We start from the raw sequence: 19,255 nt of genomic DNA on the forward strand, positions 1-19,255 counted from the left end.
AGAAACTGCAAAAGAATATAGTATAGCTGAACCACTTTGCTGTATACCTGAAACACTACATTGTAAATGAACTATATATTTCAACAAGAAAAAGAAAACATACTTTATTCTATTGTTGTGCTTCGTTCACTCAGCATTCTTTTGAAACACATTATGTCATTGTGTTCAGCTGTAGTTGTTCTTTTTTATTGCTGTATGAACACACTGCAATATAAAAAATTATCCTTTCTGTTGCTGATGGATATTTGGGTTGCTTCCAGTTTCTTTTTTCATGATGCTGTACGGTACTATCTGTACATACTTGTACATGTCTCCTGGTGCACACAGGAGTTTTTCTAGGGTATACCCAGGCGTGAGTTACAGACTGTGTATATCATCAACTTTAGCAAAGAATGGCAAACTCTTTTTCAAACAAACGTTATGATTTATACTCCCATCAGCTGTGTACTGCCAAGTCTTGCCAACACTGTCAGACCTCCTCCCCACCAATCAGCCCCAATCTGGCTGCCTGTTATTGTATCTCTTTGTGGTTTTAGTTTTCTTATTTCCTGATGATGAGTGACGTGGAGACCTTTTCATATATTTGTTGGCCTTTTGGATTTCGACTGTTTAAGTCTCTTGTCTTTATTTTAAAATGTTCTATGAGACAGTTTCAATATCATCGCCTTTTTGCTGCAGTCGACAACCAGTCTTTGAGGCAGGTGGAATTCTCAAACTCAAAGCCTCAGTTGTAGCCTGTTAGCAGAGAACCAGCTGGTTTATTTAACGAAGTAACAACTACTTTTACCTTAGTCAGGATTGATGAACAAGATCACCAATCAGAGCGGCCGGGCTGCCTTCCTCCTTGCAGGTGGCCATGAGAGCAAGGGCCACTGCCCCAGCATTCTCCTCAGACATCTCAGACACAAACAGACGCGTCCTCAAACCTTGCATCCTTCTGCTTAACCGCCAATTTCAAACTTCCAAGACCTGCCCTACCGGGTAGGAAGAAACAATTTCATTGGCCCTCTCGTTCACTTCCTCGGTCCCTTTAAGGACTTGGGCTGGACCTGGTTGAGATAGAACTGTCCATCATAGGAGCGGGAACACTGATTGGTCCAGACATGGCTGGCCTCACCCACGCCGTTCCCAGTGTTCAAACGCTGCCGCGGGAGGCACCGGACAGAGCGCCGCGCAGATAGCCGGGATAGGCTGAACGGTGAGTCTGGTCTCTCCAAGCTCAGTTGTCCCTCACCCCACTTTGCAAGACCAAGGGAAGGGCCTCCTCCGCCACACCAACCCCGGCTTTGCCTCTCGCAGCAGGGAGGGCGGCGGGGAGTCGGGAAGGTCTTCCCAGGCTGGCGGTGCAAGGGCTTATCCCCCGTCTGAGCCGAAGGGTTGGCTAGGCTCTGCTGCGGCTAGAGGAATTTCCTTTCTCCAGCTGGGTGGGGTCCTCCTGTCGGCATTGCTAGTCGGGGCCGGCAGCGCCTTAGAATCTGTGTGACCTTAGCTTACTTTGGTGTCTTCATACTCTTTGCCCCAACTCGTCACCGCCTACTTCCTGCCTCTTTCACTCCGTTCCAGCTCTACGTGGTTTCCCAGCTACTGTTAGAGAAGCCCAGGTCTTGCCTCAGAACCTTCGCTCTGGCTGTTCCCCCTACCGCAGGATACTGTTCTTTACCCAAATACCGGCAAGGCTTGCTGCTACTCCCTTCAGATTTTGGTTCAGATGTTACCTGTTCTGTGAAGTGGTGCTGAAGAAGACTCTTGCGAGTCCCTTGGACTGCAAGGAGATGAAACCACTCAATCCTTAAAGAAATCAATCCTGAACATTGATTGGAAGGACTGAAGCTGAAGCGCCAATACTTCGGCCACCTCATGCGAAGAACTGACTTGATGCTGGGAAAGATTGAAGGCAGGAGGAGAAGGGGACTACAGAGGATGATATGGTTAGATGGCGTCACCAACTCGATGGACGTGAATTTGAACAAGCTCCCTGAGTTGGTGATGAACGGGGAAGCCTGGAGTGCTGCAGTCCCATGGGGTCGCACAGAGTCGGACATGACTGAACTGAACGGTGAAGTTACTCTCACTACACTGTTATACACACACTGCTGCTGGTGCTGCTAAATCGCTTCAATCGCGTCCGACTCTGTGCGACTCCATAGATGGCAGGCAGCCCATCAGGCTCCGCCGTCCCTGGGTTTCTCCAGGCAAGAACACTGGAGCAGGTTGCCCATGCCCCAATTCCTCCATTTGTTTTTTCTTATTTTTTTTTGAATCCCTTAGCTTCCAACATACCTGTATTATGTAATTTACTTATTTTCAATCATTTGTTCAATAACAGTTTTTTAGCATTTATGTGCCAGGCTATGCCCTGGTGGAGCTTATATTCAATTAAGGGGGGTTGTTGTTGTTCAGTGTTTAAGTCATGTCTGACTCTTTGTGACTGCATGGACTGCAGCTTGCCATGCTTCCCTGTCCTTCATTTTCTCCCAGACTTTGCTCAAACTCATGTCCATTGAGTCAGTGATGCCATCCAGCCATCTCATCCTCTGTCGTCCCTTCTCCTCCTGCCCTCAGTTTTTCCCAGGATCAGGGTCTTTCCAGTGAGCCAGCTCTTTGCGTCAGGTGGCCAAAGTAATGGTGCTTCAGCATCAGTCCTTCAAATGAATATTTAGGGTTTATTTTCTTTAGGATTGACTGGTTTGATTTCCTTGCTGTCCAAAGCACTCTCAAGAGTCTTCTCCATCACATCAATTCTTGGGTGCTCAGCCTTCTTTATGGTCCAGCTCTCACATCTGTACGTGACTGTTAGAAAAATCATGAAGTGAAGTGAAGTCACTAAGTCAACTCTTTGCAACCCCATGGACTGTAGCTGACCAGACTCCTCCGTCCATGGGATTTTCCAGGCAAGAGTACTGGAATGGGTTGTTATTTCCTCCTCCAGGGGATCTTCCCTTCCCAGGGATTGAACCTGGGTCTCCCGCATTGTAGGCAGACGCTTTATTGTGTGAGCCACCCGGAAGGTCATTGGAAAAACCATAGCTTTGACTATACAGTTCTTTGTTGGCAAAGTGATCTCTTTCCTTTTTAATATGCTGTCTAGATTTGTTATATAGCTTTTCTTCCTAGGAGCAAGCATCTTTTAATTTCATGGCTGCAGTCACTGTCTGCAGTTATAAAATAAATTTTAAGTAAGTATGTCAGGTCAGTGTTGCAGTGTTACACTGAATAAAAGTCTGATTTTTAATCTGTGTCACCCGACTGAGCTTCCCAAGACCCAGTGGTGGTTGATTTTTCACCTCCCTACCCCTGATATCTTGAGAGAAAGCTCAGAGATCTCTCAAACCCTTCCTGCTCAAATCAGCGGAACACAATAACCTCCTCCTGTCTACTTTTGTCACCAGTGGGGAGATGTTGAAGTTCAAGTATGGAGCACGGAATCTGCTGGACGCTGGTGCTATTGAATCCATTGCCAGCCGGGCCTCCAGGCTGAATCTTTTCTTCCAGGTAACAGACTGGCTTGTCAACTTTGCTCACCTGTATGTGTTTCCTTGGAACCTCTGTGACTCAGAAGTTATAGGAATTTGTTAAGAGGACTGAGGCGAATCTAGGAGAAATTTCCTTTCGTGTTTTATATATGCTGAAAGTTGTGGAAAAAGGAGCCATTGTGCCAGGAATGGGTAGTTGAACTTGCCCTCGAAAGGGAGACCTTTTTGAGGATTTCACACGTTACACTTTTGCACTAAAGTTTGCTCTTTTATTAAGGAAAAGTAAATGAACAAAGACACTCTTTTGACTGGAATTTCTATAGGTGTAGCCCTATAGAAATATAGAAATCTTTTTCATTCAAGGGATGTTTATGTTTTAAAAAAGTTTTGATCAATACCAAACCTGTACAACCCACATTCCTCTCAAGATATAGACCATTTCCATCACCCCCAAAAGGATTGAAACTTAATGTTGTGAGATTTTTTTCCCAAGTAGATTTCTGATTCTTTTGTTTGTTGTAGAAATCTTTGTTTGATAAGTCAAAGAGAAAATACAGATAGTGGTGAAGGTTTAGGTTTGAATCCTGGCCTCAGAATGTGTTAGCTGTGTTACCTTGGGTGAGTCAGTTGCCTTGTCTATATCCATTTTCCATTCTTTGTATTATGATAGAAGTTATAGCACCTAATTTACAAAGTTATGAGGATCAAATAAGATAATTCATGTACTTAGTTCTTGCCCAGCTCTTGGTAAGCCCTTTATAAATTATAAATATTATTAATGATGAGTGTAGAAATAGTATTAGCTACAGTAATAATAAATTTATGTTCACTTAGCAGTAACTACTAAATAAGGCATTTTGGTAGGATTATCTGTATGATGATAAATCTAAGGTGATTTACAATGTTATATTAGTTTCACTACTAATATGTTTTTGAGGACATTTTCCCCAAGATACTGGTATTGGGGAATGTTCAAACAGATCAGAATGTGGACAGAGTGAAAGCTTAGATTGTTCTGTGGGTCACCATTTAAGTCATGAGGTATTTTTCTCTTATGAATGGTCTATTTTTAACTTCAACTGACTGGAGCGCTACCACTTTTTAACCCATTAATTGTTTTACTCCAAAACTTCCAACTTATGACAAAATTCTTATAATGTGCAGATATGGAGAGGGACAGAGACTTGCTCAGAATCATGGAGATTTTAAATGACAAAGCCATACCCCATTTTTGGTGTGGGTGTGTAACTGCTGGGCAACATGGCCAGTGTATATCAGAGTTTAGTAAATGTATCTTGTATTTAAATGTCATTATACCAGCAAAGATTGTGTGTAAATCCCCAGTTCCTCCTTTTTTTTTTTTTAAACAAGCTCCACCCTGTGCCCTGAAAAGCTATTATTTGCAAGCATAGCGTAACCCTAGCACTTGCTTTAATATAAGCAGAATAAGGGTACTGTTTTTGCCCCCCATCCAGCTGAAACCCCACTCCTTCTTGGGTGGGACCTGAACCCAGCCAAAACTCAGACTGGGACTTGAATCCATCATTCCTGAGTTAGGAGGGGACTTGAACACACTGTTGTATTTTTTTAATTTTTAAATTCAGCTGCACTGGGTCTTCTATTGCAGTGTGTGGGTCAAACTCATTGTCTTTTAACTGAAACTGCTCACCTTGTGTCAGAACTTTCTGAAGCTCAGGTTCTTTTCAGCTCGGAAACAGCAAAGAGTGAGTTTATTAGCAGAGGATGCTTGTGAGAGACACAAATGGTCTGGCAGGGGAGCACAGCACTGAGAACAAAGAGGCCTATATTTTTATAGTCAAAGAAAAAGTGGGGAATGGAGTAGACCACCTTCCTCATTTGGGGGTAGATGTTTAAGGCTTAGGTCTTTAGTTCTCCTTTGACCCTGTGGTTATTGAGGACTGTCATGGCGCTATTTAAATGTATATTAACAGAAGAAAGGTAATGTATACTAAAATATGGTAATGCATCTCAGGTCTTGATATTATGACCCCTTTCACCTAGTTTCTTCCCCTTTTCCCCTCTATTCCTGTCTTGACTACCTGCAGAAAGGCTATTCTTCAGGGACCATTAACTCCCTGACTTCGTGTAACAAGATGCAGACCTGATATCTATTGTCTTGTGTTTAAACTGTTGGCACCTGTGGCTTGAGTGTGCCTGGCAGATGGACGCATCTGGTCTTCCTTCAGGGTAGTGTAGATTGTTGCTGAGGTGAAAGTGTCCGTTGCTCCTTTGTGTCCGACTCTTTGTGACCCCATGGACTGTAGTCTGCCAGGTTCCTCTGTCCATAGAATTCCCCAGGCAAGAATACTGGTGTGAGTAGCCATTCCCTTCTCCAGGGGGAGCTTCTCAACTCAGGGACTGAACCTGGGTCTCCTGCGTTGTAGGCGGATTCTTTACCATCTGAGCCATCAGGGGAGATTTTTGCTAGGTTACTGGGTTCTTTTCTAGAGTGGTCATTAACTTATAGCGGTCTCCCAAATGCCCTTAAAATTCCCTCTTGTCTTTAATCCCTTCATGGGATTTCTAAACTAACTGATTATCCCACTGTATCCCTATCCCAGTGTCCTTTTAATGAGGTTTGGATAGAGAGTAGTGGTTTTGTTTTCGATGTAGACAGGGTCTCAGTTTCTGCTTGACAGTAAGTACCTCCCCAAGAGTTCCAGGTCAGTGGTTGGCAGGCTTTTAGATTTTTGAGCCAGCAAAATTTTACAAATTTGCTAGGCTGACTGAGGTTTGCCAACTTTGTATTTTGCTAAGTAAGGGATGTAAAAAAACACAAAAAAGAAAACGCTATTATCGTTTGGTCCTTTTATTTCATAAAGAGGATATTTAAAAAAAAACACCAAGAGGGGAAGGATGTTGTTTCAGAATAAAGGACCATTTTACAATTTGAATACACTTAGCTTTATAAAAGAGTCATCATGCAGTGTTCACTTTTTCTTACTTTATGACAGACGTGAAAACTTTGTTAAGACTCAGTACTGTATTTGGGAACTGCTGCTTAGTCTAAACTCATCAGAGGAGAGAAAAACTAGGAATCTTATTTTCCCAGGAATGGCAGAACTCTAAAGTGCCAGATAGTGTGGTCTGACTCAGTGCTTCACAAACCTGGCTGAGGTCTGACTGTCTTGGGAGGAGGTGTTACTGAAATATCTTCTTAGCCACAGACTGGTAAATTCTAATTCAGTTGGTTGGGAATGGTACTTGAGAATCTGGTTTTTGGTTTTTAGTTAAGTTCTCCAGGTGACTCAAAGGTAGTCGTGTTACTGAGCCCAAGCTTGTTCTGCTTGCCACAGGACAGGCCAATAAATCAGGATATGAGTTGTTAGAACAAGGAATAACTATTTTAATTGGAAAGCTAGCAGATGGAGAAGATGGCAGACTGGCATCTCAGGAAACCGTCTTCCCTCAGTCGGAGTTCTGGCCCCATTTATATACAAGAGGGGGAGGGGCCCACTGTGGCACTGACCAATGGCCGAGCAGGACCACTGAAGGTGGCTGGTTGACAGTTGCTCACTAACGGTTGCTTGCTTGGGGGAGGGGCCCACTGTGGCACTGACCAATGGCTGAGCAGGACCACCGGAAGTGGCTGGTTGACAGTTGCTCACTTCACTAACGGTTGCTTGCTTGGGGGAGGGGCCCACTCTGGCACTGACCAGTGGCTGAGCAGGACCACCGGAAGTGGCTGGTTGACCGTTGCTCACTAACGGTTGCCTCCTTGGGGGAGGGGCCCACTGTGGCACTGACCAGTGGTCAGCAGGACCACTAACTGGTCGCTTGATTGGGGGCAGGTCCGCTGTGGTGCTGAGCAGGGCCCCTATCGCTTGTGCCTGCCTCGCAGCTATTGCACCCAGAGTAGGAAGGTGCCGCACGACACCAGAAAGCGGCAGGGTCTGAGGAAGTCCGGGTTGCTCTAGTATCATTGTCCTCCGGCTCTCAGTAGAGCCTGGTTATCTGAGGCGGCAGACGCTGTGGCCTCAGCTGGCTTACTGGTCAGTTTGTGACTGATGAGGTTGCTCCGGAGCTGGCATCCTGGGAGTGGAGCTCCCTTCTGCTACTTGGGCAGCGGGTTAGTGGTGGGCCTGGACCGACCTGGTGGGCTAGGTTCAGCCGCGTGCAGAGAGGTGTAGTGGAGTGACCTCTGCTTTAATGGTGTGTGCTGGCCAGTGCCAGGGAGTGGGCAGGAAAGGGCCCATCACTCTTCTGGTTCTGGCTGAGGAGGCTGCTATTGGGCTGTTACAGTCAGTTTGTTTCTGTCATCCAGGGCTGTGTAACAAAGCACTCACAAAGTTTAAAGCAACAATGACTTACTTTTTCTTACGATTCTGTGGGTTGGCTGCATGCAGTTAGGTGATTCTTCTGCTGTGGTCACTCATGGGTTGTATTGAGTTGAGAGCTTGGCTGGGACTAAAACCTCTGGGTGCTAACTGCTGACTGGGGTGCCTCAGTTCATCCAGTGACCTCTTCTCCAAAGGTCTTTTGTTCCTCAGTCTAAGCTGGGGCTTGTAATTTTTTCTGTGAATAAGTACATTGGCCCTAAGGTCTCTGCTGTAACTACTGAACTCTGCCATTCTATTTATATCACAGAAGCTCAGACAGTAAAGAATCTGCCTGCAATGCAGGAGACCTGAGTTCAGTCCCTGGGTTTGGAAGATCCCCTGGAGAAGCAAATGGCAACCCATTCCAGTGTTCTTGCCTGGAGAATTCCATGGACAGACAGAGGAGCCTGGCAGGCTACAGTCCATAGCGTCGCAAAGAGCTGCATGAGACTGAACAGCTAACACACACATACACACAGCCATAGATGATGTGTAAATTCATAGGCATGGCTGTGTTCCAATAAAGCTTTATTTATAAAAACAGACAGTGGGTGAGATTTGACTGTCACCTGGTCTAGCCCAAGCTTCTCATCTTGGCGGCTGGCTTCCCCAAAAAAACAAAAGCAGAAGCTGCCAGACTACTTAAGGGTTGCGTCTTGAACTGGCACTGGGTCACTTGTGTTACGTTCTGTTGTTTCACATGAGTCATGGCGACAGCACAGATTCATGAGGAGAAGAAATAGACTCTGACGCTTGATGGATGCAGTGGCAAGTGCTTTTAGAGTTAGAAGAATTGTTGGTGGCCAGCTTTGCAGAGAGAACTGCGTATAGTCCATGGCACATGGGATTCATTGGTCTAGACCAGGGGTGTGAACTCGTGTCTTGGGTGGCCAGACAGTGAGTGTAAAGGAGTCAAGTGTGCCAGATGGAAGAGTGTGAGTTGAGTCTGCAGTGAAGTGCCAAACACATCCACTTTCTAGAGGGCCAGTGCTCCTGAGCTGCAGCTCAGCCTCCCCAGGCAGGAATGTGGTACAGTGTTGCCAGATCTGCCTGTGTCTCATGAGAAGCCAGAAATCCTCCCCTCCCCCCGCCCCTTTTCTTTTGGTGTGAAATCTCCTGATTTTTCAATATTGGCAGATAAATTATTTTAAATATAACAGGCCAAACAAAACATGTCTGTGGGCTAGATGCAGTCTGCCAGTTTGCAACTGTTGCCTGAGATCATGAATAAATTCAGCTTTAGCACAGTCACTCCATTCACACGACCCTTTATTGTCTGAGTGAATTCAAGAAACTGAAGTTATGTTAAACCTGTAGGAACACAGGGAGGAAGAGGCATTCATTGTGTCCTCTTGAAGAGGTACAGAGATGTGACGGGACCAGCAGGGTCCAGAGTAAATGTCCCCATGAGCCTCAGACTGCTAAGACAGAAGAACTGTTTCTTATTCATGGTGTGCTGATGAAGTTTTTCTCCCCAGGTGGAGGAGGAAGAGGCCCACATACAAGTGATAACTTAATGACTCTCAGTGGACGTCACTTTAAGGGATGAGGCCACCAAATTCCGCTGCTAGCATGTGTCGTGAGCAGTTAGTTGAGTTGGTGGCTTGCAATTTACTCTGCGTGGATGTTATTGATCAAAGCTTTTCATTATTGACAGTGTCTCCATCTGCTGTTTGCTGTTTTTAGGGGAAACCACCCTCCATGACTCAACAGCAGATGTCTCTTCTTTCCCGAGAAGCGATGTTAGATGCCCTCTTTGTTCTCTTTAAAGAATGCAGTCAGCCGGCTCTGATGAAGATTAAGCACGTGAGCAACTTTGTCCAGAAGTGTAAGTGTGGGGAGAACTTTTTCTTGAAAATTGTCCTGCTTAATGAGAATTAGAAGGATACTGGAGGTGGGATACATTTGTGGTTGGAGGGAGTGGGTAGGAATTTCTGCTTTAGATGGACCTAGCTTCAAGGTCAGCTTCCACCTGCCGTTGCTAGGAGACTGGATAAATCAGGCTTCTTGGTTGCGAGTGATAGAAACTCATCTCAAACTAGCTTAGGCCAAAAAGTGAATTAAAAAAAAATTATTGAAATATAGTTGATATACAATCTTGTGTTACTTTCTACTGTACAGTGAAGTGATTCAGTGTTTTATATATATATATATATATATATATATATATATATATATATATATACTCTTCTTCATATTCCTTTCCATTATGACTTACCATGGGATATTCAATATAGTTCCCTGTGCTATACAGTAGAACCTTGTTGTTTATCCCCAAAAGTAAATTTTTTTGGCTCATGAAACTGAGAGTCCAGGGATGGGTCAAATTTTAGGCATGGCTGGTTCCAAGGACTTAAATAACGTCTCTTCATTATACTCACTCAAGGCTGATTATTCATTAGGCATTGTGAAGACAGTGCTTAGCATCTGCAGTATTCACAATTATTGTAATTAGTTTAATTTTACTTTATTTTAAAATAATAAAAAATATGGGTATATTAATAATCTATAATGATCTGGATTATATTCATCTTTATACCAGTGTGGTCACAAAGATATATATATTTATATAAAAAAAATTTTGTTTTTAAATGGAGCAAGGGCCTGATGAAGGCAAGTGCCTAGGGACTATGAAAGTCATAAACTGGCCCTGCCCTCACCCTGTTCTTGACTCTACTTGGCTTGCACATGGTGGGGAAGTTGGCTGCTTGCTGGTTCCTAGTTTTGTATTTTTTCACCTGACACCAGTGTTTCTCGACCAGTGGCGATTTCGCCTCCCCCAGGGACATGTGGCAGTATCTGGAGATAATTTTGGTTGACACAGCTGGCAGGGAGGGTGCTCTTGGTAGCTAATGAGTGGAGCCCAGAGATGCTGATAAACATCCTGCAATGCACAGGATGGCCCCCACCACACAGAATTATCTGGCCTCAAAGGCAGACAATGCCAAGTCTGAAAGAAACCACGTCTCACATGACTTTCCAGTGTAACCAACCACCCTAAAATTTAGTGGCTTAAAACAAGAATCCTGATTCTGTGGGTTGACTAGGCTTAGCTGAGAATTCTTCCATTCCATGTGACATGGGTCAGGATTGCAGGCATCTAGGCTGGAATGGATGACCCACCCATTGTCTGGCATGTTGCCTAGAAGGCTGGGCTCCCCCAGGACTCTGAGACTAGTAGGCCTGTCTCTCTCTCTGTGAAGTCTCAGAGATTCTTGCTCTCCATATGGCTGTTCTGTGTGGTCTCTCCATGATGGGTCAGCCAACTACAGGCTGGGATGCCTGCTTTCTAAACAAAGTTCTGGAACGCAGCTTCACCTGTTCCCTCTGGCTGCTGTCAATCACAAGGCGTTTGAGTAGGTGTAGGTGTGACCATATGGCCTACAACGCCCAGAATGTTTACTGTCTGACCCTTTGAGACAAAGCTACTGACCCAGGGTCTACGCTGTCACTCTAGCAGAGATGTCTAGATGTCCTCCATGGCACCTCAGCGTTTCCAAATACAAAAGCGGAAGCTGCCTGGCCTTCTCAGGGCTTAGGTCTGGAAGGGACATAGAATCTCTTTGGCTGCATTCCATGGTTTGCAGTGAGGCAATGGGGCCACCCAGATTTCTTGTACGGGGGAACAACAAAGCACATGCTTTGGGCACTGTCTTTGGATGCTGGCTACCCCACTGTACCCAACGTGTATTGTCTACTGTCTCTATTCATGCAATCTCAGGGAAGATTCTCATTGGCTCTGCTTTGGGTCACTTGCCCATCCCTTGACCAGTCACTGGGCCAGGGTGTAAAGTATTGTGATTGGCCTCATGTAGGTGCCCAGGGGTTCAGGGCACCATGATCACTGGGACCTCGTGGAATGGGGGATGTGCTATTGCCTAAAGGACCTGGGAGTTTTGAATGGATAAAACCAATGTATGTCTAGTAAGTGACATCGGTATTTACATGTAACTTGTTTGTTCTCAGTGTCCTCATCTGAATGATGGGGGAAAAGGCATATCTGATATAGGGATTGAATGAGATAGTGCACAGTCCAGGCTTATGTTGCCTGGCACGTGGAGACACTCGGTAAATGTTGCCCAATAATGATAACCAGAAACCTCAATGTTTAACATATTGTGTACCTTTAACTTTAAAATGCACTTGGCATATTTGTTCATGATTCTGTATTTGTTTGAATAAGTTCCCACCTTATTTTGTTGAGTATTTAAACTCTCAAATAGGGAGTAGGAGGGGAAGGAGAAGCTTGTGACAAGACTAATTTACTGAGCTTTCAACATGCACCTTCTTGAAATTGCCCTCCAGTTAGGATCATCCTTTAAAGCAGTGGATCTTCTAGACTCATTCAGTAATCAGGAGGCTAGACTTGTGAAATGTAGATTTTTCTAATAGATTTCTCTTTCAGGAAACTGTTTCATATTTTTAAAGAGGCTTCCTGGAGAGCATGGTTGAGAGACTATGACTGGAAAAGGGTGATTGCATTAGTATGTTTTTTTCCCCCTCTTTGAGTTTCTGTTTTAGAATGTAAGCTTCATTTTTCTGTGGGAAGAAGGGTCCAACAGCTGTTACCACATAAGTTTCTTGAGGCTTGCCATAGAGATGGAAAATTTCTTCTGGGACTGTTGGAGGAAGTGAGACAGAATAATACAGCCCTGAAGCAGTGCCCCTAGTTTGGGTCAAGGGAGGGCAGGGAGCTGGCATTTGGGAATCAGGGAGGAATTCTTTGTTTCTTAATTTCTAAGCTAGCCTTTTTGTCCCAAACTGGGTTTGGTACACAGAAGGTGGTGCTTCCCAGGTGGTACAGTGGTGAAGAATCCTCCTGCCAATGCAGGAGATGGAAGAGACATGGATTTGATCCCTGAGTTGGGTATACCCCCCTGGAGAAAGAAGTGGAAACCCACACCAGTATTCTTGCCTGGAAGAATGAGGTTGCAAAGTGTCAGACATGACCAAGTATGCATGGACACACACAGAAATATTGGTTGACTAATTATTGCCGATGAACAGAATTAGTAGCAAAATCTTAAGCAGTGTATCATGTATTTTATGTAAAAAATAAACAAGTGTGATGTTAAAACATACAGACAAAAAAGAGTGTTGATAATTGTTAAAGTTGGACTTTTCTCGGTTATTTGACAGCGGCTGAAATTTTACCCTCTTTCAGCTACATTCACTGCAGGCAAACTCTTCTATATGTTCACAATCTTAGTACTTTGGGCAAAATACTACTTTTAAGTTCCTCCATGGCAGCCTCCCCCCATTGTAAGCATAATACAAAGTTACTTGTAGCAACATGGATGGACCCAGAGATTATCATACTAAGAGAAAGACAAATATCATATGATATCACTTATATGTGGAATCCTAACAACTGATACAAGTGAACTTATTTATAAAACAGAAATGAGACTTAGAGACAGAGAAAACAAACCTGTAGTTACCAAAGTGTAAGGTGGGGAAGGGATAAATTAGGAACTATATTCAATATCTTGTAATAACCTATAATGGAAAAGAATCTGAAAAATATATATATATGTAGCTTCATCACTTTGCTGTATACCTGAAAACACAACATTGTAAATTAACTATATTTCAGTAAAAATTAAAAAAATTCAAAGTTAAATATAAAAGAACAGAATGGAAGAAAATCCCTCAAAATCTTACCTAGGATAACCACTGTTAATGGTTCAGTGCATAGCATTGCAACTTTTCTTTTGTCCTTATAAGATATTTATTGTGGAATTGTTCACATATATCTTAACAGTAAAGAGACAAGTGTCATAAACCCCCACATACCAACCAAGTAGCTTGAACAATGAACCCTTTACCATGTGTATTCTAACATTTTTTTGTTCAATTGCTCAGTCGTGTCCAACTCTTTGTGACCCCATGGACTGCAGCACACCAGGCTCCTGTGTCCTTCATTATCTCCTGGAGTTTGCTCAGACGTCATGTCCTTTGAGTTGGTGATGCCATCCAACCATCTTGTCCTCTGTCACCCCCTTCTCCTGCGTGCAGTCCTTCCTGGGATCAGGGTCTTTTCCAATGAGTCGGTTCTTTGTACCAGGTGGCCAAGGTATTGGAGCTTCAGCATCAGTCCTACCAATGAGTATTTAGGGTTGATTTCCTTTTGGGTTGACTGGTTTGATCTCTCTTGTTGTCCAAGGGACTCTCAAGAGTCTTCTCCAGCACCACAGTTTGAAAGTGTCAGTTCTTTGGTGCTTAGTCTTCTTTATGATCCAACAGTCACTTCCGTACATGACTACTGAAAAATCCATAGCTTTGACTATATGGCTGTTTGTTGGCAAAGTGATGTCTCTGCTTTTTAATACTGTCTATGTTTGTCATAGCTTTTCTTCCAAGGAGCAAGCGTCTTTTAATTTCGTGGCTGCAGTCACCATCTGCAGTGATTTTGGAGCCCAAGAACATAAAATCTGTCACTGTTTCCATTTTTTTCCCTATTTATTTGCTATGAAGTGATGGGACTGGATGCCATGATCTTTAGTTTTTTGAAGTTGAGTTTTAAGCTGCCTTTATCACTCTCTTCTTTCACCTTAATCAAGAGGCTCTAACATTACTCTAGTTTAATTTTATGCAAAATGGGTTGCATGTTGATAATGTTTTGCCACTAGTGTTGCTCACCTAGCAATATATTTACTTAACAAATATTTGTGGAGCACTTGCTATGTGCCTGCTGCTGTTCTGAGTACTGGGTTTACAGTAGTGATCAAAACAGAAGCAAATCCTTGTCCCTGAAGAGACTCCAGTGGAGGTTGAGCTACTTAATTCTTTTAAATATGTGTCTAGTATTCTTTTCTGTGGGTGAACTCTTATGCTATTTCCACTTTCCTGTTAATTGTAGACCTCTACATTGTTTCTGATTTTTCTGTAACAAGCAGTGCCCATCATAAGTATCTTGATATGTGTGTCTTTTGAGCATTTCTGTGAAGGATGCATTCCTAGAGAGTGAAGTGTTGCAATACTGAATTTTAAAAAAGGAAACAGCATTCAGCTGTGGTGGCTTTTGCTCCCTGGATCTATATATGTATCTGGGAAGATCATTCTCTGACTGCATTTTCATTTCATGCTTAGGGTCTCTACCTCAGTGTCAGTTCCCACCGTGTTCATTGTGGGTGGGGATGAAGGTTGATATGGTTTTGTAGTCATAGAAGTTGCTGGTGGGAAGAGAAGTTGTGCAGGGTTATTTTTCACAGTCATAGGTACGAGTTTAGCATCTCACCTGTTCACCTCGATAATCCCAAAGTCTTTGAATAACAACATCACGACTTGGAGTGGTTTCTCAGAATTCTGAGAGTGTCATGGTGGTTTTGCCTGCAAGCAGTTTTGTCGGCTGGGGTGACTGAGATGCCTGGTGGTTGCTGGAGACAGACCCAGAGTTATTAAGTTGGACAGTGCTGTAAGCAACGTGCGGGCCCAAGGCCTTAGAGAAGAATCAGGAGAGGCTGGCCTTGTGTGCAAGCAGTAATGAAATCAGGTTCAAGTCAGAAAATTGCAAGTCAGCATATTTGGGAAATCAATAATTCAAAAACTCAAGTCCTAGGTCTGAGAGAAACTTGGAAGAAGTCAGGGAAGAAAGACTGGGCTTGCCACAGTGATGTCAAGGCAAAAGGAAAATATCATGCCGCATTCAGTTCTGCTTCTGCATGGAATCCTCCCCAAAGGCGCTCTAGATTTATTTTTTGTTTTACAATGGCCACGGGGAATTGAAGCGAATCTACTCACCCCTCTTGCCTGATTCCTCAAGGGAACAAAAGAAGATGTTTTTAGGATAACAAGTAAGAGATGTTAGTGCAGTGGTGCTCATGACATGTGCCTTTGATCCAGATGAATTCAACTCCACCCATGCAACCGAGAAAGGGAGTGGGTGACAACAATTAAAATTGCATTGGCTAATTCATCAGTGTGATGCCAAGTGACTGTGGTTATGAAATGGCTCTGCCCTTTGTTGGGCTCTGTTCCTTTAGCTGTGTGAGCAACTTGCCGAATGAATGTAGCTCCCAGCTATACCTGGCGCCCTCCCACAGAAGTGGCTCCAGTGCCCCTGTGGGATTTCAAGAGTCCCTTGGTCTTCACCATGGCATCTTTCTGAGGGATTCTCCAGAATAATTTTGATGACATGTTACTCTTGTCTTCCTTTGGAGTAAAACTCTGTATATGGTGCAGTTTCCCTGTGATGGGCAGGACTGAGGGATTTGGTCAGTCACAGCTGTTCCGCTTTATTCCTTTTTTAAAAAATATTTTATTGAAGTATAGTTGATTTACTAATGTTACGTTAATCTCTGCTGTACACCAATACAGTTATATAATACATATATATATATTCTCTTTCATATTCTTTCCCATTATGGTTTATCACAGGATATTGAATATAGTTCCCTGTGCTGTGCAGTAGGACTTGTTGTTTATTCATCCTATAAATAACAGTTAATATCTGCTAATCCCAGGCTCCTAGTCCTTCCCCTCACCCAACCCCCTTGGCAACCAGAAGTCTGTTCTGTCTGTGATTCTGTCTCATAGATACATTCATTTGTATTTTAGATTCCGTATATAAGTGATAGTATATGATATTTTGTTTTTCTATTTCTGACTTACTTTGCTTGTGTGTGTATGTTGCTGTTGTTTAGTCGCTCAGTTGTGTCTGACTCTATGCGACTCTGTATGATCCCATGGACTGTAGCCTGCCAGGCGCCTCTGCCCATGGGATTCTCCAGGCAAGAATACTGGAGTGGGTTGCCATGCCCTCCTCCAGGGGATCTTCCCAACCCAGGCAATGAACCCAGGTCTCGCGCACTGCAGGTGGATTATTTACTGTCGGAGCCACCAGAACTTCGCTTAGTATGGTAATCTTGAGGTCTGTCCATGTTGCTGCAAATGGTATTCATCCTTTTTTTGTGACCGAGTAGTATTTCACTGTGTGTATATACCTCATCTTCTTTGTCTGTTCATCTGTCAGAGGACATTTAGGTTGCTTCATGTCTTGGCTATTGTAAATAGTGCTGCTGTGAGCATGGGAGTGCATGCATCTTTTCAAATGGCAAGGTATATGCCCAGGAGTGGAATTGCCGTATCGTATGTTAGCTCTATTTTTTGTTTTTTTTGAGGAACCTCTATACTGTTTTTCATAGTGGCTCTACCAGTTTACATTCCCACCAACAGTGTAAGAGGGTTTTCTTTTCTGCACACCCTCTCCAGCATTTGTTATTTGTCAACTTTTTAATGATGGCCATTCTAACCAGTGTGAGATGATATCTCATTATAGTTTTGATTTGCATTTCTCTAATATTTATGTTCCATTCTATTCTTTAGATCATTAGAATCACTATATATCTATCCTGTGATGCCCCAAATTAATGTTGTTAATAAATGTATGTTAGATTCTAAATCTGCCACCTGTTTAGTCCATACTTTAAACGCGGAGAATCTCTGACTGTTATGGACTGAATGTTTTTACTGACTTTCCTGCTTCCTTCTCCAGTTTCCCAAATTTATATGTTGAGGCTCTGATCCCCCCAAAAGTGGAGCCTTTGGGAGATAATTAGATGTAGATGAATTCATCAAGGAGGGCCCCGTGATGGAATTCATGTCCCTAGAAGAAGAGGAAGAGCGATGAGGACTCCTTTTCCTTCTACCATATGAGGAATACAGGGGCTGCCTGTCAGCCAGGAAGTGGGTTCTCAACAGGCTCTTAGCCTGCTCGCCCTCATACCCTCTAGAACTTTGAGAAATTAATGTCTGTTGTTTAAAGTGCTTTATCTGTGTGTCTGATGCTTTTGTTAAAGCTTTTAGGGTAAAGGAAGACACCAGCTGAGAGATTGCATTCAGAAAAGGAGTAAGACTATGCTAAGAAAAGAGACAGTTGCAAACCCATCAAGCTTCGTGACACATCAGCTCTGCAGGGCCAAGGTCAGGCCTCTGCTTGGTTCCTCAGGCTTTTTCTCCCTTGGCAGTGCTGCTACATACGATGTATGGCAGGGAGGGTATTTATTGACATGATGCAAGGGAGATAAGACCTGGGCTAATGGAGTAAAACTGAGTAGAACATATGGAATCAGGATGGAATGTTCTGGAAGTCAACCCCAAAGTCAACTGGGGATGGGGGTCACATCGCTCATATCCCATTGTAAACCAGTCCAGATGCCGATAACATGTTTGACCACACTCACTGCCCTGCAGCCCCCGGAGAGGGGGAGGAAAAGCATGATTTCTGTTCTCCTGCCCCTGTTTTCTGCATCTACAGGATTCAGATCATAGCTGCCATGGAAACTGTGCGTTGGAATTTCTGGAGCCCTTAATTTTAACTTAGCATAGAAAAAACACTTTTGTGCTGATTTTATAATTATTCACGACAAGGAGAAAGTGACTAAATGTCTCCTGACAGTGAGGGAAGCTACAGCAACGCTTTCTTCTTTCTTCCTTTCTTCTCGCTTTCATAAAGATACGAGTATTTGAAGCACGTTATGGATCCAGGAGTCACTCTTCCGTCTTTTGCAGATTCTGATATTATAGCTGAGTTGCAAGAGCTCCAGCCTTCAGTGAAGGACTTTGAAGTGAGAAGTGTCATAGGCTGCGGTCACTTTGCCGAAGTACAAGTGGTCAGAGAGAAAGCGACTGGGGATGTCTATGCCATGAAAGTCATGAAGAAGAAGGCCTTGTTGGCCCAGGAGCAGGTAGGAGCATTTGACATCCAGCCTCCCCTGTCTGTACCAGCAGGTTCATTGCAGAGATGAGAATCTGCTGGATTGACACCTGGGATGGAGCCAGTTTTCCTCGGCATCCCTAGTTTTAATTACTGTGGCACAGCCAGGAAGGTCTGAGCATGCTTTCTTGAACTGATATTGACTAATTTTGAAGATTGACAAGCTCCCTTGGGTTGCTTGATCATGTTTTTATAGTTGCATATTATTCAGAACCAACTTGGCCTTTTCACTAATGAATTTGAGATGATCTTTTGTGACCATCCACTGGGAATTCAGAGATGTGCATATCATGGGGTGAGTCAGATAGCCTTTGCTTTTGTACACATCTTATATATTTGTGTTGGGGGCATCTGTACTTGTTTTGTTTTTGTTTTTGTTTTTTTTTTTTTTTGGTTTTAAAACAGGCCTCTGAAGAAATTAAATTGTTCTGTGGCTAGGGAGTTGCCAGTCTGAGAGGAGGTGAGAAGTTATCTTTCTGGTTGTGGTGTTTTTCTCTCTTTTAAAACAAGGCTGGTGCTCCCAGACATTATTGATTCATTTGCCTTGTTTCTAGAGAGACGGCCATCAGCCTTGGTGTTCAGAGAGCAATTTATTAGTTACCCATGTTCGAGAGCACATCATGTGTCCGATAATGGACCCAGCTCTGTGGGAAGTCTGCAAAAGGAATCAAAGCTCCGTGTCTGTTAGTTTCAGGGTTTCAGCACAGCCTTGGAAAGTTGAGGGA

General features: G+C 43.6%; 1 protein-coding gene across 6 annotated transcripts in view; it reads left to right on the forward strand.

The window, feature by feature from the left end:
• The first annotated feature begins 1,130 nt into the window (after positions 1-1,130).
• The window catches only part of CIT (citron rho-interacting serine/threonine kinase), a 171,776-nt gene continuing 153,651 nt past the window's right edge, over positions 1,131-19,255 (forward strand). For 5 of the 6 annotated variants that reach the window (XM_069557922.1, XM_069557923.1, XM_069557924.1 and 2 more), the window contains exons 1-4: positions 1,131-1,198; positions 3,390-3,492; positions 9,500-9,641; positions 18,326-18,501. In XM_069557922.1, the coding sequence (XP_069414023.1) occupies positions 3,397-3,492; positions 9,500-9,641; positions 18,326-18,501 (414 nt within the window). In that variant the 5' untranslated portion in view covers positions 1,131-1,198; positions 3,390-3,396. The remainder of the gene's footprint in view (positions 1,199-3,389; positions 3,493-9,499; positions 9,642-18,325; positions 18,502-19,255) is intronic. The other variant, XM_069557928.1, reaches the window with a different exon arrangement.

Source organism: Ovis canadensis, chromosome 17 (assembly GCF_042477335.2).
Source record: "Ovis canadensis isolate MfBH-ARS-UI-01 breed Bighorn chromosome 17, ARS-UI_OviCan_v2, whole genome shotgun sequence".
NCBI classification, from domain to species: domain Eukaryota; kingdom Metazoa; phylum Chordata; class Mammalia; order Artiodactyla; family Bovidae; genus Ovis; species Ovis canadensis.